The sequence below is a fragment of the Megascapheus bottae genome, chromosome 14 (genome assembly GCF_031878675.1).
Source record: "Megascapheus bottae isolate mThoBot1 chromosome 14, mThoBot2.hap1, whole genome shotgun sequence".
Classification (NCBI taxonomy): domain Eukaryota; kingdom Metazoa; phylum Chordata; class Mammalia; order Rodentia; family Geomyidae; genus Megascapheus; species Megascapheus bottae.
This window is the reverse complement of record NC_143522.1, coordinates 9,379,827-9,405,475: the sequence shown is the minus strand read 5'-3', so window position 1 is coordinate 9,405,475 and position 25,649 is coordinate 9,379,827. Positions and strand designations below refer to the sequence as shown.

General features: G+C 42.6%; 2 protein-coding genes and 1 pseudogene across 2 annotated transcripts in view; all 3 read right to left on the bottom strand.

The window, feature by feature from the left end:
- Positions 1–11,662: 11,662 nt before the first annotated feature.
- Positions 11,663–25,649, bottom strand: part of Ttc9 (tetratricopeptide repeat domain 9) — a 29,321-nt gene continuing 15,334 nt past the window's right edge. Inside the window, exons 2-3 of the mRNA XM_090344395.1 lie at positions 17,175–17,357; positions 11,663–14,838 (exon numbers count right to left, since the gene is read on the bottom strand). Coding sequence (XP_090200521.1) covers positions 14,759–14,838; positions 17,175–17,357 — 263 coding nt within the window. The 3' untranslated portion in view covers positions 11,663–14,758. The remainder of the gene's footprint in view (positions 14,839–17,174; positions 17,358–25,649) is intronic.
- Positions 22,419–23,604, bottom strand: LOC150054641 (disintegrin and metalloproteinase domain-containing protein 30-like; annotated as a pseudogene).
- On the bottom strand, positions 23,626–24,838 carry LOC150054640 (disintegrin and metalloproteinase domain-containing protein 29-like). Its single transcript, XM_090345358.1, has one exon. The coding sequence runs from the start codon at positions 24,613–24,615 to the stop codon at positions 23,626–23,628; it is 990 nt and encodes a 329-aa protein (XP_090201484.1). The 5' UTR covers positions 24,616–24,838.

Below are 25,649 nucleotides of genomic sequence, written 5' to 3'. Positions count from 1 at the left end.
GCCCAGGGGGAATGGACTATTCATTCCACGACCCAACTTCTCACATCACAGTGGGCCAGGAACTCGGGCTTTGCAGTAAGATAGCCTGGCTTCATATCTTGAAATTGCCACTCAATTAGTCACATGATCCCGAGTAATTTATTTACCCGAGACATTCTTACATTCGTCATCAGTAAGATGGAGGTTAAAATAAGAGTTACCTCATAAGGTGACATTTAAAAACTTAATAAGGACAGCAAAACACAGCTCTAGTACAGAGGAGTCGTATCTTTCCTAATATAGGACTGGATTATTCTGGAAGGAGGAAAAGGAGGAACTAAATGGTAGGGTAGGAGTGTGTTTTATAAGAGATGGTTTAGGGTTGGGCAAAAAAAAAAAGTGCCTAGAGGTTCACAGGAAGCTTGGAGGGGGGCTGGTATGTGAAAGTTCTTATTCTAGTTTCCAGGGTGCTCAGAGACTCTGAGGCTTAGAATACTGTAGTGTATTTATAAACAATGTGTGGCTAGATAAAGACATGTCAGAGGCAGTATCTGGAAATGAGAAGACGCTGAATGATGTCTGCTTCTATTTGGGTGTCAGACTGTATTTCTCCTCCTACTGAGACTGTGGTCCACAGGCCTTGCACAGCCTCACCTGGGATCTTGTTAGGCAGAATCTTGGGACTTGTTCCAGATTTACTGAATTACAATCTGTATTTTAACAAGATCCCAGGTGATTCGTGGGCACATGAAACCTGGGGGTAAGGGGAAGTGAGAGATGAGGAGTGAAAGGGGGGGAGGGAAGAGAGAGAGAGGAGGAAAGAAGGAGAAAAAAGAAGAAGCTGGGAGAAAGGAAAAGGAGAGGGAGAGAATAAATGAGAGGGAGAAGAGAAATTACTGATGCTGGGATTTTTAGTCTACACCAGGAAAGAATGCCATTATGTGTTGTAAAGAGTCTGATTACATTGTAATTTTAAATGAACTTTATACATCATTGGCTTATCTTAAAATAAAATCTTTGTATAGAGACCGATAGCAAGCAAGAAAAAAAACCCACATCACCAATATATCAAACATTCTTAGCATTTGGCATACACACACACACACACACACACACACACACACACACACACACTGTAACATCAGCAAGGTTTAGTGTAAGTTTTGATAATAGCCACACATAATTTCTCTTATTAATGGATGTACTAGACAATCCCTAATGCATAACTTCTATTAATAGTCTGAATAATAATCCCCCAATTGTCACCTGCCAGGGGGTGAGGGAAATCGATTGAAGTAAACTCCCAAAGGTCTCCTCCTCAAAGGTTTAAGAAAGCTTTTTTTTTTTTTTGTCAGTCATGGTGACTTGAACTCTGGGCCTGGGCACTGTCCCTGAGCTCTTCAGCTCAAGGCTGCCACCCTACCCCTTGAACCACAGTGCCACTTTCAGTTTTCTGGTGGTTAATTGGAGGTAAGAGTCTCATGGACTTCCGTGCCCGGGCTGGCTTTGAATTGGGATCTTCAGATCTCAGCCTCCTTAGCAGCCAGGATTACAGGCATGAGCCACCGTGCCTGGCACTTTTGTGGTGACATTCATCATTGCTGGATGCTGAACTGCTCTGTTCCTTAGTGTGTTGTCTGCAAAATGACTGACAGAGGGTTTTAGCTTACAAACACACTGTCCATTCCCTCTCCTTTTTCCCTCTCTTCCTTCCTCCTTTTGTTCCTTCCTTCCTTCCTTCCTTCCTTCCTTCCTTCCTTCCTTCCTTCCTTCCTTCTTTCCTTCCTTTCTTTTTTGTCTTTTGTGTTCCTTGAAAACACAGAGTTTTAAGCATGCTACCACAGAACTGCACTACCAGCCCTACTCTTTTTTTCTAGAAATCTTGGGTTTCTTAAATTAAGAGCTATGTTTGTGTGGACAAGTACAGGGTTAGGCCCAGGCTATGACTGTACAACTTAGTGGCTTATCTAGTAGCTGTGGTTGCAGTGAGTGAAGGCTAAGCTTCCATGAAAAATTTAGCACACTGCCACCTAAGAAGACACCTTAGCATCCTAGGTCACCCATGCTCTGCTGATGGCAGATCAGGTGTCAGTACTTTGCTGACACCAAGCGATGTGTCAAGCATGACACTTGTGCCTTCTAAAGTCTCTTCCTATCTGTGTGCATGCCTAGTGGTCAGATTCTCCATGGGTCTGTATGGTCTTTATCCCTTTGTGTCTCTCCTCCTCTCCTTCTGGGGTTCAACTCCATTAAAACTATGAGAGATCATATAATCATTCAGTGATTCCCAAATATCAGACTATGAGCAAATAATAGAATTTTTGCTCCTGCAGTTCTCTCTCTCTCTCTCTCTCTCTCTCTCTCTCTCTCTCTCTCTCTCTCTCTCTCTCTCTTTCTCTCTGGTGGGAGTGGGTGGAATAGACAAGAGTTTTTACTAAATCCAAAATACCTACAACCAATTCTGAAGTAAAGTTGGTATGATTAAAGTTAATACCAATTTAATAGTAATAAAATTATGGGTTAAGATAAAATGTTATAGTATTACGTTATCACACTCACATGAACTTCATAAACCTGTTTTGTTTTTGCAAAACCAGTTTATGGGGCTAGAAATCAGAATGGTGATTGCTTTTAGGAGTTCAGGATCATTGGGTGTGAGAGAACTTTATAGAATGAACATGGTGTCCTATGTCAAGATGAATGTGTTGGGGTAGGAGTCCATTCATTTGATTCCTGAGATGTGTATGTTATAGTACAATAGTTCCCCTCCAATCCATTTATGGTGGCCATGTTTTAGCACCCCAGGGAATGCCTGAAACTGTCAACAGTACCAAATTCTATGTATGATGATGACGATTCTCTGTATGACATTTTTTTCTATGCATACACACTTACGATAAACTTTATAAATTGGGCACAGTGAGAAATTAAGAACAAGAATGAACAATAAAATAGAACTATTGTTGCAATATATTGTAATGAAAATTATGTGCAGGTGGCTGCTTGCTCTCAATGTGTCTTACTGTACTTCGAACTTTTCACTTAGAAGAAAAGTACATAATTTTTCTTTGGCAAATACAAATTTTTACAAGTATTTCTGCAGAAATACTTCTCCTTGGGATGGTACAATAAGGGCTACTTGAACACAAGCACTTTGTTATGGCCTTTAGCTGCTAATGACTAGAGAGTGGGGATGGTAGACAAGATGGATGCAGTAGACAAAGGGGTGACTCACACCCTAGAACTGTGTGAGATTTCATCATGCACCTCAGAATAGGGCACAATCTAAAACTTTGGAACTGCTTTTTTTCCTGAAATTTTCCAATTAATATTTTCAGATCACATGAGGTAACTGGACTGGAATAGTAAAAAATAAAACCATGGTTAAGGAGAGGGACCTGATGTGCATAATTGTAACTATTGAATATAATATTGAAAGGTCAATGGTACAAGTAGAAGATGGGCCCATAAATATAATACAAGCTAATTGGAATGGTCTGATTAAAAAAAAAAACAGCCAGGCACTCATGTAGTCCTAATGCTAGAAGATGATGAAAGTCCCTTTGTGATTCAGTAGCCGTTACTCTCTCTCTCTCCCTCTCTCTCTCTCTCTCTCCTTCCTTCCTTCTCCCCCTGCACCCAGTCATGGGGCTTGAATTCTGGGTCTGGGTGCTAATCCTGAGCTCTTCAGCTGAAGACTAGTGCTCTACCACTTGAGCCACAGCCCCACTTCCGGTTTTCTGGTGGTTAACTGGAGTTAAGAGTCTCACAGACTTTTGTGCCCTGGCTCCCTTTCTCAGTTATTTTTGAGGTAGCCACTTACCTTATGCCTGGGCCAGTCTGCTCAGCCAGTGGTTGAAATGTAGCTTTACCAATTTGTTTTTACTTGGGCTGATCTTACCTTCAATCTTTCATCTCCGCCTCTCAAGTAGCTAGGCTTAAAATAACTACGAGGCTGGGTGCCAGTGGCTTATGCCTATGATCTTAGCCACTCAGGAGGCTGAGCTCTCAGGATCACAGTTCAAAGTCAGGGTAAGCAGGAAAATATAGGAAATTCTTGTCTTCAATTAACCATCAGAAAGCCAGAAGTAGTTCTGTAGCTCAAAGTAGTGCACTAGCCTTGAGTGAAAAGCTCAAGAATAGCACAGGGAGAGAAAGAGAGAGAGCGCTTATGCAGGGGAGAGCAGGAAAGAGCAGGAGGGAGGAAAGAAGGAAAAGAAAAGAATAATGGAAGGAGATACAGGCTTAGAAAATAGAGTGCTCAGGTGGCAGTTGCAACAAGAAAGGTTGGAACAACATTTTGCTGAATAGGGCCAAAGACAGTTGTAAATGGAAGCAAGTAACAGATTCCATCTCTGTGCAGCAGTACATTTTTTTAACCAGAACTACCCTGAAAGAAGAATGATCTGCTTTTCAGACAGGATTTGTGGAAGTAGTCAAATGGCAGTTAGAGAACAGTGCTGGCAGTGTTGTAAGGTTTCCAGTGTGGACATTGATGGTTTTCTGAGAATTTACTATGTTCCAGGCACTTTGCCAGAATTGGGAGACATAATCGTGTTTTTATTAGTGTATAATAGCTAATGGAAAAAATATGCTTACTTTGTGCTAGATGCCATTCAAAACATTTTTCATGATGAATCCTCACTGTACCTGGTACTATTGTCCTTATTTCCATAAATAACAGTGGTGAGGCTTGAAGCTGAATCTTGATAAAGGATATATGGCAAGCCTGGGGTCTTAAGTGGAAGCCAACAGAGCAGAGCCCTCTTCTTGATTGTGCTTCGACTCTCAGGCAGCTCTGCAGAAGGGTCTGATAAAAGGGCTCTGGAAACTTCATAAAGGAGCAGGATTAAAGGTCTGTCAATCCTACTGCTTAGTCTTCATAGGGTCTTCTTTGAGGCTCTACCACTTTTCTGTCCAATGAGGCCTATAGACACATGAAGAAATGCTCAACATCTCTGGTCATAAAAGAAATGCAAATCAAAACAACTCTAAGATTCCACCTCACTCCAGTTAGAATGGCCAGGATCAGGAAAACGAATAATAACAGATGCTGGAGGGGATGTGGCCAGGAGGGATCACTACTACATTGTTGGTGGGAGTGCAAACTCGTTCAACCACTATGGAAAGCAGTGTGGCAGTGCCTCAAAAGGCTAAACATAGAACTCCCCTATGACCCAGCAATTCCACTACTTGGCATTTACCCAACCATCCAGAAACAAGGGCATACTAAATCCACTAGCACAACAATGTTCATTGTAGCACTATTCACCATAGCAAAGATATGGAACCAACCTAGATGTCCCTCAGTTGATGAGTGGATCAACAAGTTGTGGTATCTGTACACAATGGAATTCTATCCTGCTGTCAGAAAGAATGACATCGCCCCATTTGTTAGGAAATGGAAAGACTTAGAAAAAATCATATTAAGTGAAGTAAGCCAGACTCAAAGGAACTTAGGCTCAATGGTTTCCCTCATTTGTCATAATCAGTAGAAACCTTGGGCTCTCCTAGCAGAGATCTGCAATAGAGCAAAATCTTGATACATAAGGCCATACAGTATGAAGCTAATTGAAAGGACCTCCAGGATATTGAAACAAAAGCCATATAACGAATGATTGTTGTCCTTTAATGTACTACGTTGTCTCTCATCTCCTTTGCTGTCCCTTGGTTATCTCATATTGTTATAGTATCTCACTTTGTTATCTGATATATTGAATTTGTATTTGGTTATTTGAAATTTGATAGGGAAGGGGGGAAAACCAAGACGTGTGGGGGGTGTTGGGGGGGGAGGGAAATGGGTACCAAGACATGTGAAAGGGTATCAATGTATGTGAATTAATGCACCTTCTATCTGGGGAATATCATGTAACCCTTTTACTAATTACAATAAAATAAAAAAAAGGAAAAAAAAAGGTCTATCAATCCTACTGCTTAGTCTTCCTAGGGTCTTCTTTGAGGCTCTACCACTTTTCTGTCCAGTGAGGTAGCCACTAATCTCAGGTGACTCATAAGTAATTGCAGTGGGCTACTTCAGGAAGAGCTGCACTGAAAGTATAAATTATACAATATTATGAAATGAAGCATGTATGCCAGTTATTATATTGTTTATATGATGACAAATAAAATGTTGATAGTTTTATTGTCACATGATATACCCATTTAAAATATGTGTTGTATAGATGGATTTTAATATACTCAGGGAGTTGTTTATCTACCATCACCACAATTGACTTGAAGGTGTTTCATCAGCAGGAAAGTTTGCCCTTCCCATTCCTTCCAGCCTCTAGGCAACCCACTAATATACTTCCTGTCTCTAGAAATTGCCCACTCTTGAAATTTCCTATGCGTAGACTCATACTTCATGACTGGCTTCTTTCATCATATTTCCAAGCTTTATAGCATGTGTCAGCACTTCGTTTCTTTTTATTGTGGGCAACACATTATATGAATATACCATCATTGATTTTTAACCATTTGTCAGTTGTTGGCCATTTGAGTTGTTTCCACTTTTTGATCATTATGAATAATGTCTCTATGAATGTTGGTTTGTAGGAGTTTGTGTGGACATAGGTATTCAGGTCTTTGGTAAATACTTGGGAGTGGAATTGCTGGCTCACAGGGTTACTAATCAACTGTTTGAGGAAGTTTTTCCATCTCCGTGCACTGTGGTGTATTACTGCCAGACCTGTGAGGAGGCTTTCCGTTTTTCTACATCAATGACCCTTGTTACTGTTTGATAATCGCTATTCTAATGGCTATGAAATGGTAGCTCATTGTGGTTTTTGCTTTGCATTTCTTCTAATGGCTAATATTGATCAGGTTAATGTGCTCTGTATTTGTCTTCCTTGGAGTATGTCTATTAAGATTTTTTTGCTCCTTTTAAACTTTTTTTTAATACTACTGAATTGTTTTTTTATTTTTGCTATTCCTCAGGCTTGAATTTAAGGACCTACCTGCTGTCCTTAAGCTTTTTTGCTCAAAGGTTTACTACTTGAGTTACATCTCCACTTTTGGCTTTTTGGTGGTTTATTGGAGATAAGAGTTTCATTGACTTTCCTGCCCAGTCTGGCTTCGGTCCTGTGATCTCAGTCTCTTGAGTAGCTAGGATTACAGGCATGAAACACCAGTGCCTGGCTTATTACTGACTTTTAATAGGTACTTTAGTGCTAGTTATAAGTCCCTTATCTGGCATGCTACTGGAATTTTGTTCCATTTTGTGGGTTGTCCTTTCTTGAAAGTATCCATGGAAGCCCAAAACAATATTAGATACAAAGTAGTTTGTCATTATTTTTCCTTTTTTGTTTAGGCTTTGGTATCATATCTATGAACCACAATCTCATTATAACCATGAAGAAGTTTATAATTTTAGTTCTTACATTTTATGCTTTTACTCTATTTGAGTGTCTTGTATCGAGAATGAAGCAGAGGCTCAAACTTCATTGTTTGGTAGATGGGTATCTAGCTGATACAGTACCCTTTATTGAAAAGACTTCTTTCTTTCTCCTTCATTAAATTGTTTTGATTCCTTTGTAGGAAATGAATTTACTATAAATTCAAAGACTTATTTTTGGACTCAGGTGTCTACTCTGAAGATGTATGGCTTATCATTATCATCTTGATTCTAATAGCTCCTTTAGGTGTACCCATTGTGCTTTGGTAACATTTCCTCCATAGAATTGACACTGCCTATTTAGTTTTCTTTTCTATCTCACATAGACTGTAAGCCTCTCAGGCAGAGGATATCTTGTTAACCACTGAAGTGACTGCAGGGAGGGAATAAATAAGCCAGGACAATGTTCTTTCTCTAGAACACAATTTCTCTTGGGTGCTTTATGTGTTTCAATTCTGTGGAAAGAAATACTAAGTGCTCTTAGGAAACTGGCCCCAGTTCAAGTTCAGCCTTTGCTACTTAAGTACAAGCTACATGACTTTGAATAAGTCATTAACTGCTGGATTTGATCCCTCATCTGTAAAACAAGAGGAGAACTATTGAGCTTTAAACTTGCTTACAGTCCTCGTAGTCTGTGAGTCTTTAGAAACAGGGAAAGCCTACGTTTCAAATGTGGCTTCCTTCCAGGCAGCAATTCACTGGCAGCTGAGACCTCCCAACCTTTTTCAGGGGCCTCTGCCTTCTCTCCCTCCTCCATGTCTTAGCAAATATTAATAGCCTAAGGCCTCACTGAGTGTGGTTTTTTAATAGAATCTAATTTCAGTCCATTTAGAGTAAGGCTTTTCATACTGACTTGGTAATTTGAACTTTGCTGAGCCTGATGGACTGTGTGCATTTTCCCTATCTCTGCTGCCCACCCTGGGGCTGGTGCGGGCACTGGAAACAGGAAGCAGAGCATCTTAATCCGAGCAGCTGTCCATCTGCTAGTTGACCGCACCCCCATTCCCACCATTCTTGGCTTTCCTGATCAGGCTATCAAGAGCACTAGAAGGAGGGTGAGCAGTGACCACTTTAGTTCCTGACAATCCCTTCTCTTTGCAGCTCAGAGGCTGCTGGCTAGGACTGTTAGAACTGTTAGGAAATTGTTACTTTTTTTATTTAATTGTCGGGGTAATGTATAGAGGGATTACAGTTACATTTGCCAGGTAGAAGGTGCATTACTTCTCACACATTGATACCCCTTGTGTTACCTTAAAATATATGTGACTAAATAACAGTTCATTCTAGAATCCATCAGAATTATTTCCATGGACTGCTGTAGAGCCTCTGCTGTGCCTGGGGACCAAACAGCTATCTGAGGGTTTGTGGAAAGGCCTCTTTCTTCTGGAGAATGGAGTGTAGAAAGAGAGAGGAAGACATGTTACAAGCACACCATAAATGAGGAAACCGAAGCTGAGGAGGGTGGGGAAAGGAGATAAATATCCTACGGCTATTTGGTAGTAGGAACTGAGCTAGGAGATGATTATTTCTTCCCCTCTCAACTCTCTTTTTAGGATGATCACATCTCCAAGTGTAGTTTAGGAAAACAAGGTAAAAAAAAAAAAGTTAAACAGGCCAGACACTGGTGGCTCACACCTATAATCCTAGCTTCTCTGGAGGCTGAGATCTGAGATCTGAGAATTGTGGTTTGAAGTCACCCTAAGGCAGGAAAGTCCATGAGACTCTTATAGCCACTAAAACTACCAAAAAAAAAAAAGCCAGAAGTCGAGCTGTAGCTCAAGTAGTAGAGGGCTACTCTTGATCATAAATGCTAAAGGATAGTGCCGTGGCCCAGAGTTCAAGACCCAGGACTGGCAAAAAAAAAAAAAAAGTAATAATTAAACAGTTTCCCCAGAGGGGCACCAGCTAAGATTTCTCAGTGTGTTTAAGCTGGTATTCATCTATCTACCTGGAAAAGATCATATAATTTGAAATGGTAGAGTGAATGAATTGAAAGTAAGTCTACTATTCTCTGTGGCAATGAACCTGAACACACTTGGTCATTGAAAACACTTTGGAATGTTCTAAACACTGTAGTGTCTCCAACATGCTGTGAGTTGGATTCATCATGTCTGAGCTAGTGCATGAAGTTGTCTGTTCTTAAAAAGCTCATCCCAGTGGTACTGATTCAGAAGGCACGGGCCTAGAACACAAGCTTCCTCTCCCAAGTCTCCCAGGACATCTTCGTTTCTCAGAAGCACAGACCTGGTCTGGCTCTGCATTTCCCACAGAATCCATTATTTATCCATTTTAGGCTCAACACTCAACAGTTTTTGAGCACCCATAATGCGCAAGTGTTGTGCTAGACCTTTTGGATGCAATCTCTTGAGGAAAGCCTAGGTAGTGGGAGAGATTAATGTAAATAGAAAATTACAAATGCTGGGCAGAGGTAGGACTGGGTTGCTTTGGAGGCGTAGGCCATGACTTTGAAGCTGTGACCCTTGGCCAAGACTTATTAGGGCAAAGAGAAGGTAGAAGGATGAGGAATAGACATTAAGGCAGAAGGAGTAGCATGCAAAGTTCCATAGCTCAAGCACAATGGTTCTATTCTATGCCACAGTAGAATGGGAAGTACCTTGGAAATAAGAGTAGAAAAAGAGGGAGAAAATGCATGAAAGACCTCGTGTACCATGTGGTACACACATTTTAGTCTTCATCCGAAGTACGACCAACCTCAAAATCTTTTTTTTTTTTTTGGTCAGTCATGGGGCTTGAACTCTTAGCTGTCCCTAAGCTAGCTTCGCTCAAGGCTAGTGCGCTACCACTTTGAGCCACAGTGCCACTTCCAGTTTTTTGGTGGTTAATTGGAGGTAAGAGTTTCATGCTTCAGTGCCTGGGCTGGCTTTGAACCTCAATTCTCAGATCTCAGTCTCCTAAGTAGCTAGGATTATGGGCATGAGCCACCAACACCCAACTGTACTACAAAACCTCTAAAGCTGTGACACCCATGGTAAACTTATATATTTTCAAAGAGCCACTCTGACTGAAATAAGATGATAAACCATAAGCAGGAAAAGCTGGCAATTAAGGAACAAATTAATTGTTGTATTCAAAATTTATGTGTCAAAAAGCACCATAAACAAAAATTTGAAAGCAATGCACTTGGAAGGCATATTGGCAGCATTTTTTGACAAAAATATTCTTGAAATTACAAATTGATAAGGAAGAGAAACATATCAATATCAAATAAATAGAAAATTCACAAAGAAAAAAGTACAGATGGTCAATAAGCACATGAGCATATTATCACTAATAACCAAAGAAAGTTAAAAGTGACAGGTTAAAATAACATTGACATAGAATTGTTTTGCCTATCAAATTGGACATGATTTGCTAGGTGATAACTTTTAGTCATCATTAGGGCCCTAGGAATAGGATATCTATAGAAACTACCAATAGGACTATGTTTGGTACAAACTCTTGGGGGTTGGGAGAAGGGTATCAGTTGACAACACATATCAAAATCCTTAAAATAGCTGAGTAATTTCCTTCTTGATTATATCCTAAGGAAATAGTCATTTCAGTGTGAAACTCAATGGCAAGAAGGTATGCTACAATACCTATGATATTGAGATTAGGAATCAATGGAATCATCCCTATTTGGGGACTCACTACAAAATGACTACCCATAATGAAGGTGCTTTTGGTAATATTTGAAAGCCATGCAGAAAAGTCTTCATATATTCAATGAAGTAAAACGAAGAATGAAAACATGACTGCTGTGTTACCTTTTTGTGATCGAAGAAAAATATATGTATATATGGGTTTGAAAATGTTTATCTGTGAAATTAGAGGGAAAGTAGATGTTGGCAGAGATTGGAGAAGAGTTACTTCTGACTAGAATGCTTTTTGTACTTTTGAATATTTAATGTTTAGGTATTTATATTCTAATATGTAAATACACATTTTGAAAAGTACGTTTTTGAAGAGTATGTGCAGTATGGTCCAGTTTTCCATTAAACAAAGTAAACCTGCTGTGTATTGGTGGCTCTCAGTTATGATCCTAGCTACCCAAGATCTGAGGTTCAAAGCCAGCAGGGCAGAAAAGTCCATAAGACTCTTATCTCCAAGTAATCACCAAAAAGCTGTAAGTGGTTGTATAGCTTAAATGGTTGAGCACCTGCCTTGAGCAAAAAAGCCAAGTAAGAGCATGATGCCCTGAGTTCAAGCCCCAGTAACAGCACACACACACACACACACACACACACACACACACACACACACACACACCCTCTACACACAAAGAAAATCTGTGCATGTATGTATACATTTATTTAAGAAAAAAAAGAACTAAAAGATATTTCCAAAAAGGTGAAATTCTGTTATCTTGGATGATGGATTGAATTCTTCTCCCATATCAATTGCCCAAAATACATGGTGGCTTTTGTAATTAAACAAACTGTATGGGTTCCCCCTACCCCATAAACAAAGTCTGTCACAAAAATCCAGGCAGAAGATAGCAATTCAGATCACATCCATGATTCGTGCTCTGTTTACATAATTCAACAGTGACAGTCACACAGTGTGTAATTAAATCTCAGTTCAATTTTTTTTAGGAAGGGAAAAGGAAAGGAAGTCAAAGATTTGGAAAAGTGAACAAGAGCTAGTTTTGCTTAACAGCTTTCTAAAGTATCTGTTGGGCAAATGCTCAGTAAAATTCAAACCTGCCACCCCAATCATTAATTGTATCTCAGGCAGCCTCTTTTGGGGGGGAGATCATCAAAATTTGGGTCACAGTGAATGGAGTTCCAATAATCATATGTATTTAAGTCAATGGACAAGCTAATGGCCTGTATACTTGTTCCAAGAGGTTGTCCTCACCTACATCTGAGGTCCAAGCTTTCCCTTGGGCTGGTGACAGTCTTATCCCCATCTGTCCAGCTCCACTCCAACTCAGTCCAGCAAGACTTCTCTCTTGCTTCCATGGTTGGGAATACTCATGCAGAGTCCTTCATGATTCATGAAAATCAAAGAAAGATCCTGCCGGTTTGATCTGGTCATGCAGGCCACCTCTGACCTCATTTTCATCCTTCAGTTCCTAACAGTTTGTCAACTTGCTTACTTTCTGGGCTGGAGGCTTGGGAATGGGGTAGCTTTGCGAACAGTTCTATATTAGGCCTGTGGCAGGAGTGAGACTAGGAACAGGGAATTAGGCAGCTGGAATGGCTTTTTCCTTTTGCTCTTCTTCAAAGGCAAGTCATTGTGGACCTCTGGGTAGTTCTAGCACCTTCTTGCAGTTCCCATTTAGAGTGCTTGGGGAGCTAGATAAATATAACCTGTGCTGCTAGCTTGTGGGTCCCTCAGCTGTTATTGGATTTTGTAATGGCAGAGCCTCTGCTTAAACAACCCGTAATTAACTCTGGATCTCCCTTTGGCCCATACCTGTAATTGTGGTGCTTTCCCATTGCTAGAGCAGAGCAGAATACTAGGTAGGCTGTTCAGCTATGTTCTGGTACCATCAGCAAATATAACAGATAGTACAATAAAATAATTCCGGGAGTTAGGTCTTTCCTCCTGGATTGTGACTGTTCTAGCCACTAGGTCTCTGGTCTCTGGTCTTTTTCTGCCTTGGGTAAATATAAGAGGGAGTCCCAGGTATCACCATTGGCATGGTGAACATTTCCCAACTTAATGCAGTGTCGTGCTCTTTAACAGCTGTGACTTCCCAATATAATATTTATATGTACATACACATGTTGTGTATGTAGAGAGAACATATATATGGGGAGAGAAAGCGCGTGAGTGCCAAGGATAGCACAGTTACTAGCTAGAGCCCCAGAATTAGAGCTGGTTCAAGTCCTAGCTATATCTTTTAAGGCCATGCAGCCTTTCCTGGTTTTTCTTTCTTTCTTTTTTTATCTATCACATAGGAATCGTATCTCACAGTCATTGTATGAAAGAAACGAGAGTGTTCATGTAAAGATCTGAAGATAGTGCATTTAATAAATCCTAACTATTAACATTATTGCATCTGCTTATATCTTAGTCTTATACAATATTGTGTCACTAACCACACGAAAAATACATGAAAGTGCTTTGAAAATGTTTAAGCATCATATAAATTAGTGATGTCATTGGTAATAATCTCATAAGCATGTCACAATTTCTCCATCTCCTCAAACATTGGGACTGTATTGCATGTCCCACAGCATATTGCACTACAATGGGTGAGCAGTAAGCCCTCAGTAAATGTTTCTTGTTTGACTGAAGAAACACGGCATAGCATGAGGAAGGCTAGATATCAGGAGACTAGGCTGGGATAAAATTAGTTTAAGGCAGGAAAGTCAGTCTGCAGTCATAATTTATTCATTCAACAAATATTTGTTGAATACATTCTACAGGCTAGATATTAAGTTCAGATAATTTCATCATAAAGAAGCTATACAAGTTTCCACACAGCCAAGCCCTGGGGCTAGTCTCCACAATCTCAGCTTGCTCCTCAGAGTACAAAGGCTGCAGCTGACATGGTGTACAGAGCTGGACAAATGGCGATGGCTTTGGGAGAAGCCTGGTCCCTGCCTGGCTACAAGCAGCTCTGACTGAGGTTTGGGGTGGTCTGCTTCCAACAGAAATGACTGGAACTTCTGCCTGTTTATTTTTATGTATACTAAATGCTCCACAGTCCCGTCCCTAGTCTTCGGCATCCTCTCCCCATGCCCATCTCCTACACCGCCTGCCCTTCCTGGACCCTTGGCCCAGCCTTACACTGTCCCAGCTGCCTGCTGGCTGGAGGCGGGGAATGGTATGTGCGGTCACCAGAGGGCCCAGAGAGTGGGCCTCCAAGGCATGTGAATCCTGGCAGAGACTCATATCCCTGAGAGGGAGAGAAGAAAGCACAAGCCAAGCCAAGGAGGGAGTCGGTAGCAGGGGCTAAGGTGACTTGGAGAGAGTTGGGGGACTCCAGTGTACAAATTCACAGTCTCTATGTTGGCTTCATCTACACTTCGAGTTGTTTGTCTTATCCCTGGATTTGTTCCAGTGGCCTCAAGATGCTCTGGTGTGTCAGGAAGGTGTAGAAGAATCCAGTCCACGGGTGCCATGTGTGCTGTCTATCAGAAACATTGGCCCAAGTCCAGGCCCCATTTCCATTCCTAGCTGATGTGACTCCTCCCCACACATCCCAGTGGAAGCCAGGCCCGGCTCAGCTGCTGCAGACCCACTACAGAAGAAGATGGCTTCATGTCTAGGCAGCCACCACCTTCCAGTAGAGCTGCACTGGGAGTAGACACAGTGCTGGGGAGCAACAGGAGGAAGAGGTGGCTGAAGAAGTGGAGGAAAAAGGGATGGTACCCAGGGTGAGGCTCTCCACCAGGGGGGTCTGGGTGTGGCTCCGGAGAGGCTTCCTGGTTACATGGCTTCTTTCTCCCTCTGGGAGCATCTGCTGAGCTTCATCTCGGTCAGCTGGATGTACCGAATCACATTGGTGTCTATGAGGAGAGAAACACAGAATCCGGCCAAAGCTGGGTCCGCAGCCCAGGTGCAGGCCCAGCTCGGCCTCATGCATGCATATGCTCAGCCTCAGGCCCCTCTGTCTTAGCGTGGTGGTGGCTCAGAGGGCTGTCTGAGGCTGGTCTCTTCCTCCCCTTAGCAAATGTGGCCCAGGGGGCAGACAGGAGGGAGGGGGAGGAATTTCTCCTCAAATGACCAACTTCCCTACTTTTCATGTCTCAGCTGAAAGATATGACTTTTTATTTATTTATTTATTTCTCTTGGTTATGATGCTCAGGAATTCGATCTTGCTAGGCAGGCACTCTACCACTTGAGCCATGCACTAAGCCCCCTTTGTCCAGGTTATTTTTGAAACAGGCTGGTCTGGACCACAATTCTCTTATTTATACTTTCTGCCCCATCTGAAATGCTAGATATGCAACAACCACACCCAGCTTTTTCTGTTTTGCAAATTGCTTTTTTTTGCCTAAGCTGTTCTGTAACTGCAGCCCTATGTTAGCTCCTTGGTAACTAGGGTTAACAGGTGCATGCCAGTGTTTCTGGCTGTTGAGATGGGGATGGGGCAGGGGTGGGTTTCATGAAGTTTATTCACAGGCTGTCCTCAAACCATGATCTTCTCAATCTCAGTTCCTGAGTAGCTAGGTTTACAGGTATAAGCCACCAGTGCTGGGCCAAACTTCATTGCTGAATGTCAGTTTTGTACCAGGTTTGAGATGGGGCCTCTCTGTGTTACTTAGGCTGGCTCTGAACTCCTAGACTCAAGTGATCTTCCCACCCCAGCCTGTTGAGTAGCTGGGATTACAGGGGTGTGACACCAACTCTGGCTGTGGGTTGTTTAGTTTGGTTTGCTGTTATTGTTTCCCACCAGTTATGGGGCTTGAACTCAGGGCTTGGACCCTGTCCCAGAGCTTCTTTTGCTCAAGGCTAGCACTCTACCACTTGAACTATAGCTTCACTTTAGGCTTTTTTCTGTGTATGTGGTACTGAGGAATCAAACTCAGGGCTTTATGCATGCTAGGCAAGCACTCTACCACTAAACCACATCTCCAGCCCTGGCTGTGTTTTTTTTGTTTTGTTTTGTTTTTGCCAGTCCTGGGGACTGAACTCAGGGCCTGAGCACTGTCCTTGGGCTTTCTCAAGGCTAGAGTCCTACTACTTGAGCCACATCACCACTTCCGGCTTTTTCTATGTATGTGGTACCTAGGAATCAAACCTGGGTCTTCATGCATGCTAGAAAAGCACTCCACCACTAGGCCAAACTCCCAGTCCCCTGGCTGTGGTATTTTTTTTATTATTATTATTAATTTTTAATATTTTTGCCAGTCCTGGGCTTTAGCTCAGAGCCTGAGCATTGGCCTTGGACTTTCTCAGGGCTAGAGCTCTACCACTTGAGCCTCAGCACCACTTCTGGATTTTTTTTGTTTTCTATGTATGTGATACCAAGGAATCGAACCCGGGACTTCGTGCATGCTAGGCAAGCACTCTACCACTCGGCCAAACTCCTGGCCCCTGGCTGTGGTATTTTTAACCTTCATTATTACATCTAACTCTCATTACAGTCTTGTGAAGCATGCATCCTCATCATCACTGTGACAAAAGAGAAAGCTAGGACCTGGGGACATTAAATAAGATGGAGTTTAAAAGGACTCCACTGCATTGTCTTATTTTTGTCTTCAGAAGTAGGCTCAGACAACTAACTCCACAGCTAGTGCATTTGGTGTTCCCCTCCCCCATTCCAGTCCTCAAATTAGTGAGGAAGGCAGGATATAGAACAGCTCCTGTGCTCTGCAGTCCTGAGCAGAAGAGTTACAGGGCTACCTGGAATGTTTGCTCCCAGCACTAGAAATGGACATTGCCTCATGCTCAAAAGTCTGCGCTTGAATTCTCTGCCTGGGCATTGTCCCTGAGCTCTTCAGCTCAAGGCTATTGCCTTCCCCTTGAGCCACAGCCCCACTTCCCATTTTCTAGTGGTTAATTGGAAATAAATCTCTTGGTTTTTTTTTAGTGTCCAAGCTGGCTTGGAACCTTGATCCCCAGATCTCAGCCTCCTGAGTAGCTAGGATTACAGGTGTGAGCCACCGTACCTGGCTGATGGTGTGTATTTGAAGAGATACCCATAGTTCCTGGAACCCAAACCCTGGTAAATGCATGGGCTAGATATTCTCCTCATTTCTGGTCCTACCACCTGCCTGACCCTGAATTTTCCCTCTCTACTCTCACTTGGCCCTGCCAGCCACAGGAAGCTGTCCAGTGCAATAATGCGGCTCAGGAGCTGTCAGAGGGGTCTGACCTAAGAAAGCAAAGATCACCTTACCTGTTGGTTGTCGAGTCCTGGCTTCTTTCAGGTAGTAGAGTGCTTTGTCATAATCCCCAAGGTGGTAGAAGGCCACCCCAGACCGGTAAAGGGCCTTGAAGTTCTCCCCTTCCTTCTTCAGAACCTTGAGACAGTACTCCTTGACTCGCTCATAGTTTACCAGCTCCGCCTGGAGCAGGCAGGCTGTGGGGGGAATAACAGGAAAAGATGATCAGTGCCACACTGGAAGGCTCTGAACATCTTTCTTTTGTTCTTTCTTCCCAGAGGAAGCACAGCAGTGTTGGGCCTTTCCATTGCTGTTTTCACCATAGGATTTGACAGCTAATTATCCTGGCCTACAGGATCAGATTCATTGTTAACAGGCCACAGGATTTAAGTGAATTACCTAGCCTTATGCTATGGAATAAATTATGTCTCCCATGATAGATACGTTGGAGTCCTGAGAAGGTGGCCCTGCTTGGTAAGGTAGGTGGGGATAGGATAAGGGAAGATAGTGTAGCTGGGTTAGGATCTTTAGAGGTGATTAGACTAAGAGGTCCTTAATCCAGTAGGATTAGTATCCTACTGGAAAACAGGGACTCAGAGAGGAAAGAGGGTATGAAGAGACACAGAGATGACTACCATATACAAGTACAGCAAAGGAACTCCTTTGGAAAAAGATGTCTTTTGGAGAAGGAGTACTAGAAGGGACGGCACTTTCCTTGAGCCTCATGTGATGGCAGTAGTTCAACTTACAAGTACTCACAAAAGAAAGATGACTTTGGAGGACAAGAATTGGAGCTGTAAATCTCTAAACACACCTCCCTAACCGAGAGTCCTCTACTGCAAGTTTGGGTGGACAGGGTATGATTATATAAAAAGAACTGGCAGGCTTTCCTTAGCTCCACCAAGGTGTCTTCTAGTCACTGATAAGTTAGACAATTGGTGTGTTAGCTGAAGAGCCCCACACAGCACACCTATGCATGCAGCCAGAGAAAATCATAACTCTGATATCCCCCTAAGTCATCACATTTAGACCTCAGGCTATGGCCTGCGAGGTTCTCTGGCACCTGTTTTATTTTTGTTTTCCCTGGTGCATGTGGTGCCCAGTGACTGCCTGGGCAAAGTGCCACCTACTGGCATGAGATGAAGGGAAAGGACGAGAGGAAGAACAAGTTCATGTAGTCACTGGCTTTCTTCTTATGGCTGACTCACGGTAGTTTGCCCTTAATTGCTGAACAGAAGGAAAACAGTAGATGGCTGGGAAGGAAAGGAAAGACCCACTGGGCCCGGAGCTAGGAGAGAAGGAAACTACTCTGTAAGACTGTCTTGATGTTCTGGATCACTTTATAGACTCTCAAAGAGACATGTTAGAATCCTCAGTATAGAGCATGTATACTTAGAGAAAGGATCTTAATAAAGGTAATCAAGTAAAAAGGGGTTAAAGAGGGCCCTAATCTAAGTGACCCTATAAAAAGGAATAACTTAGGTTGGGTGCCAGTGGCTAATGACTCATGCCTGTAATCCTAGTTATTCAGGAGGCTGGGATCGAAAGATTGTGGACCAAAACCCACTGAACCAGGAAAGTCCCTCAGATTCTTATCTCCAATAAGCTGCCAAAAAGTCAGAAGTAGAACTGTGGCTCAAGTGGTAGAGCACTAGCCTTGATCACAAAAGCTCAGGGACAATGCCCAAGCCCTGAATTCAAGCCCCAGAACGGGCACCAGAAAAAAAAAAAAAAGGAAAAGAGAGAAACTTGGACACAGAGACAGGCATACCTAGAGTAAAAATGGTAAGAAGAGGCAGCTACCTTAGGCTGACCCATTATTAACTATTGATAATAATATAAATTAGACAAGTCACTATGAAAATGAGCATGAAGTTTCCTCCAAAACAGCCAAATTATGAAATCATCCTTGGAACCCATCAACAGATAGTAAGCAGGGGAAAAAAAAACATGGAAAAAATGTGCACTTGGTCTGGGAATGTGGCTTACTGGTATGCATGTGTGAAACCCTGGGTTCAATTCTTCAGTACCACATATGCAGAAAAACCAGAAGTGGCAATGTGGTTCAAGTGGTAGAGTACTAGCCTTGAGCACAGAGCAGCTCAGGGCCAGAGCCCAGGACCTGAGTTCAAGCCCCAGGACTAGCAAAAAAAAAAAAAGTGTACCTGTCACCTGGGAAAAATCAAATTCCTGACCTTGCTTTATTTGGATCAAGAAGAGTATACCAGAGAGCCTTCAATTCCTTGAGTGGGCATGCAATCCTGTTCTTTCCCGACCTTTTGCAGAGCATGGAGGTTATAGCTCTGGTTATTTACTAGGTTCTTGTTGTGCATACTCAAATCCCCATTTTTCTTGTGTTTTTCAGAGTTCTGTCCTGAGTAAAAAATTTTGGTGAATTTTTTAAAATACCTCTAGACTCCTCTATTATCTCCAACACCATGCATTGTGTAAAATGCCTGATTGACATAACCACCTGGCCAAATCTGTCCTAGATAAAATTGTCTGGCAAAAAGTTTGTCCTTGTGTTCACTTATTTTCTTCATGCCAGGATGTCATAATGCACAGTAGGGAACTAAAATGGCTCTCTAGCTTTCTTGAAGCATCTCAACCATGTCCATTTTGGTGAGTCCTTAGGAAAAAAAGAGTAGTGGGAGGGGTAATAGACATGGATAAGCCTATTTCCACTGGGAGAAAAAGCCACAGAATGCTTGTAATCTTTGCTATTTAGGATGCTGGAATCTAAACACTGAGGTTTGAAGAAAGCCGAGGGAGAAAAGGTCATGAAACTTTATGTACAACAATCAAGAAAAATGCCTGGCTTGAGATGTGGCTCAAGAGTAGCCTTGAGCAAGAAAGCCCAGGATGGTCAAGACCCTGAGTTCAAGGGCCCATCCAAAGCCTTTCTCCTTTCCTTTTGTCTCTGATTTATTCTTTCCCATCATCATCATCCTGCTGTTTTCCAGACCACCATCTTTTTGTATTCCTTGCTCTTTCTACTCCACATCGCCTGCTGCCTGTCCCCACTTAAATTTAAGGATCAGCTACCATTGAATGACAAAATCCTAAAAACAAGAAGAAAATCTTTCAATGTTACCCTTAAGTTTTCCACCATTGTGGTGATGACTGAGGCATTTTAGTTATATTGACAAAGGAAAGTATTGTGCCTCAGGCCTTGCACACCTATTACACACTGCTCTAAACAATACACAGGTAGGCTGGGAGTTTGGCCTAGTATGCTTGTCTAGTATGCATGAAGCCCTGGGTTTGATTCCTCAGTACCACAGGAAAAGCTGGAAGTGGCACTGTGGCTCAAGTGGTAGAGTGCTAACCTTCAGCAAAAGAAGATCAGGGGCAGTGCCCAGGCCCTGGCACTGGCAAAATAAATAAATAAATAAATAAAATAAATGAAAAGAATATTCAGGTAATTGATGCCTTGATATTGACCTTATTGCCTGTTAGAGGTTATGAACCTTAACTTGGTACATCAAATACGTACTACTGATATACCAGAAAGACCAAGAAATCTTACCTTGCCTCACATTACAAGCAGTTCACTACTTGAAAGAGAACATAATGAACCAGGTAAACCACACCAAAGTGATAATACTTCAGATGAAAGAGCTTAAGGGAAACAGTTACAAGTAATTTTTTGAAAATTGATCATTTGTGAGCAGCTACTGGAAAGGAGGACAATAGGGAGGGGATTTCAGAGCACACAGATACCAAGCTTTGGCAGCCAGTCTGCTGAAACTGAAACAAAATGATTGTATTTCTCAGATGCAACTTTGTGGTTTCAATAATGGCCCTTGACCAGGGGGGGGGGAATGTTATTTAGCAAATGGTTCTACTGATTACTTTTAGATGATGTTAGTGTCAGATGCAAATGTACCCCTGCTGTTTAAAAAGAGCAGGAGGCTCTTTTGAGTCTTCAACATCCTCTTCGCCAAAAGTGGTGGGCATCAGAGCTCCTCAATATAGGCAAAGGTAAGGTCAGTGGCAACCCCCTGGTTCCATGCTCTTGCAACCTTTCTGTCTGATTTGCTGGCTTCTCCAGCAAAAAAGATTTGGCAAAGAATGTTGGTTAGTTTAAAAATAATTCTCATGCATTTATTTGGAATGGGGTTTGAACTCATGAGATAAAATTGTTACAGAAATGCAACCTAATTTGACTCAGTCCCCCAGTCACGTTTGCTTTACTTTTCAGTGCCCAGGCCATCTGTAGACTGTGATCCTTCTACCAACTTCTTTTGCACAGATGGGGTTACAGTATAAATCATAAAACCAGCTTAAAGAATACATCCTTATCACCTATGAGACTTTCCTCTATGCCCCCTCCCATAGTGATGCTGCCTGTTTCCTTTCACTTCATGTTTTCCCTGTGAAAGTTCTACAGTCAGCTATGACTAATTTATCCGCAAGCTATGCAGGGGTGATTCTGTCTTCAAACATCCAAGCATTAAGAAGTGTTATAGTAAAGGCTGTTGTTCACTATATGATGGTCTAATAAAATTGTATCAATGAAATTATGCATGCAATATTCTAGATTTAGCACAACATGAGACTAGCAAAATAATGAGGCAGCTGCTAGCTCACAGATAATACCTAACAGACTTTTTTTTTGGTGCTGCTATCAAATGTATCTATGTCCAGAATGGTCAAATCATCTTCAAATAACTATAATCCTTGAAATTCTGAAAGATTAAGACTTTCAAGATGGCTATAACACAAAAGTTTAATACAGAGAACAGGTATGGCTCAATTGCAGAGTAGAAGCCAAGCAAAGTGCAAGGCTTTGAATTCAAAGCTCAGTCCAGGCAAAAAAATGAAATGAAAAGTTTCCTATTGTCCTCCATGCATATCTTTGCCAAAGGTCACTTTTTATGCTTAAGTTTGAAATTCACACAAAAATGGACAAACAACAAAAATCTAGTTCATTCCAGTTGGAAGCACACTGTGACAGTTAAAACCAGTAGAATTTTCTGCAATGGAATGCAATGCAGGATATTCAGATAAGTTTAAAACTCACAATTTAAATATACACAGGCCAAGTTGCTAGTAAACCTACGAGTTGCTGTTTCGTCTGTAGGAGTGTCACAAATGGGGAGAATTTGGGGAGTGTTCCATGGTAGAGTAGTTGCCTGGCATGAACAACACCCTGATATGATCTCCAGTACAGAAATAAAGAAGGAAGAGAAGAAGGGAGAAAAGAGTGACTCTAAACAGGATCGCTTTTTAATCTCATAGTGATAGTATTTCAAGACACCTCAGATTGAATAACAATGATGTAATTGTCACGGGAATCAGGGACTATTCCTTCCAGGAAGATATAGTAACTTCATTTTCATCTTGTTTATCAACCCTGATACTTAAAGCTTCTTTACAGTTGGGATTACATCAGCAAAAATGGAAAGGATGAGGAGAATTAAACGAGTTAACATCAGAGGGATTATTCTGTGAAAATCAACATGTATGTAGGTTCGAAGGCGTTGTTGCTTGCCAGAAGGCGGGCCACTGTCTTCACTACCACCATCTCCTTTCTCCTCACAGGTTGGTGGTTTCCAGCCAGGCATACAGTGACAGTTGTGATGGTTGTTGCACACCCCTTTGTAATTGCATCTTCTCACATCGCAGTCAAAGTCAATATCCGGAAAATAAGTTCAGTTCTTCCTACGACAGTATCTTCCTGGGCCACAGGATGCGCCATCCACTACCATACCCATTTCTGGCAGCTCTGCGCCATAGTGTGCATCATAGCCGAAGCAATGGTGCTCAACACGCTCATACATTACAGTCAGCTGGTGGAAAGTAGTGTGCTCGCCTCCTCCTGGAATATGAGACAGATCCCTGCAGTGTAGCATGCCACACATGAAGTAATGCTCCCCACATTTCAAAATCACAGGTCCCCTACAGTTTCCAAATTGGTCACATTCAGTTGTTTATAGCATTCTACTGAACCATCTTTTACATTTCATCCAAAAGGGGCTTGGCACTAAGTCACGGTCACCAGTTTCCTCTCACGCAAACAGCTTGAGAGGAACACAGAGTTCTATCTTGGATATACGTATCGTTTGGGCATTTCTCTGATTTTCCATCGCAGTATTCCATCAGATCACAAACACCTGCTATGTCTCTGCAAATCGTCCCAGGGGGAGAAAATTGGCAGTCCTTGCAGCAGTCTCCGTCACTAAACGTAGTTCCCTTTGTGAATGAACATGCAGTCAGTCCCACAACACTTATCACTGGCACATTCTTTGAAGGAACCACAGTCACAGTCCTCCAGCTGAATTATGATCTTGTCTCTACAACGAGGGGCTATGTTATGAAAATTTTCATAGGGAACATTCAGCTGCCACATGCAAGTGTCCCACCTTAAAACCCACGAGTGAAATACTGGAAAAGAGCAATTGCTAAATGTATCTTTTGAAGATTAGGCACAGGAGTCATGACGCAATGGGTCCTTGGAAATCAAAGACAAGGAGGTGTGTGGTGGTTAGTACCAAAAAGATGAGCTAATGTGTGTGCTACCATAGTGGAAGCTAAAAATACATGAAACCTTGTTGCAGTGACAAGAAAAACTGACCCTGTATGGCTGCACAATCCTATTAAAACAGCAAAATGAGTCATTCCTCCAACATGCTCTCCTGCTATAATCACTATAGCGCTGTGAGGAAGTCTGCGAGTCCAACTCTGAAAACTCCAGCTTCCAACTTTTATTAAGAAGTGAAAGGCATCTGAATTTTTCAAACAGACAGCATCTGCATAATCCCAGAGTAACACAAAACGCACCCGGACAATAAAGCCAGTTGGTTTGTAAATGGTGTCTGCAATGCTGTTCAGAATCATTACATGCTCAAAGACAAGAGACTGATTATTGAAGTGGGTGATGTAGGAATTAGAAACGATGTACAACAGCCGCACGTCTTTTGGGTGTCTCCTCCACAAATAATAGGTGCCTGCTCTAGGGCTTTCAGCAGGTTCAAATTCTTCAATGACTGGTTTCATTTCTCCCTCTCCAATGTGACACCTTCTGCTGGCCTCTCCTTCCTCTTCTGCCACGAGCATAGAAACCACATGCTCAAATCTGGAAGAGGTCTCCAGTGGTTTGATTTCATAAGTGAAGTCATCCACCTGTATCCTTCCCCGCAGACCTCCATGGCAGGTGTCCAGGGTGGCCAGGGATCCAGGAACCCCTTCCAGGTAGCTGTGGTAGTAACAGTCTCCAGGGATGAAGGGATAGTCCTCCTGCGTGCCTCCTTGGTCGCTGTCAGTACCAACAGGCAAATGCCTGGGCAGCAAGTCCTTCTTGAGCTTCATATGGAGCACGTGCCTTTGCCCCCGGAAGCGCATGCTGTAGGACAGCTGGTCTGGCATCTTACTTCTGTCTGTGTGTTCTATGGGGCACCTTCCTGGGAATGACGATTTCAGAGGATGTGAAGTGCCATCCGGGTGGGCCATAGGAGCAGCAGGCAGGGGACAGGAGTGTCCAGAGAACAGGCAGGGAGAGAACTGCAGGCAGGAGGCCCTGGGCCCAGGCAGACCTCATGAGGAAGGGAGGTCTGGGCCAAAGCAGATGCAGCCAGATGTAATGCCTAAGACATCAATATTCCCATCAGGCTGGCCAGGAGCAGTGCAGACTGAGGCTGAAGGCTTTCACCAGCTCCTGAGGTGTAAAGGGAGGGTTAGCCTATTACATAACAATGCTGGGCTCCTCAGTGGTATAGAGGGCCTAGGGAAGAAAAACATGGGCTGTGTGTGGGGGGGGATGGGGGAGGGACTACTGTGAAAGTGGCATAGATTGAATCTAAACATCCTGTGTCCTGAAGGAAAGCAACAGGTATGGGAACACTGGCATGAGTTGTGTTAAATTTTAGACTACTGGAAGGAGAAACTACCATGTGTTCTTCAGTTGGTAAGGCAAATTTATCTCCAACCACTGGCACCCAGCACAAGTCAGAGAAGCAAAAGGGACAAGCAGCTGTAGGCCTGGAGTTTAACTAGGGAAAAGGTGCAGGGGACGGGGAGACTGGGGTTTGCGGAGGTGGGGGGGGGAGGAGTGTAGCCATACCCAGTGTCCCAGTGTGGAGTTGACCTGGGGACCTGGGAACCTCCCACAGCCTTTAGGAGTCAGGACAGGGATCATTGAGGATGTGACCTCAGAGAAGGGAGAGGTAAGTGTCTCCAGTTTCTGCCCACTGCCTGGGTAATTCAGGTAGAGACTTCCATCATGGAAAACAAGGGGTTGTAGGGAGTTGCTTATGTACAGAGTGGCACAGGGAGTCACAAAGGGACCTTCCTGGGCAGATCTTACAGGTTTGGTGCAATTTTATGTCAGATAGGACTTCTTTTCCAAAAGCCATATGAGAAAAAGATCGAGTTTTTTTATGATTCAATAATGATTGAGTGTTTAGGACAGAAATCCTAAACAACAATGGGTGTGCAGATGCGCCTCCTTTTAGGGATGTTTATGGGAACAAGAAACCTTGGTTATA

Coding starts and splice junctions, on each gene's coding strand:
- LOC150054640 (XM_090345358.1), bottom strand. CDS start 24,615: ATGGCCCACCCGGATGGCACTTCACATCCTCTGAAATCGTCATTCCCA.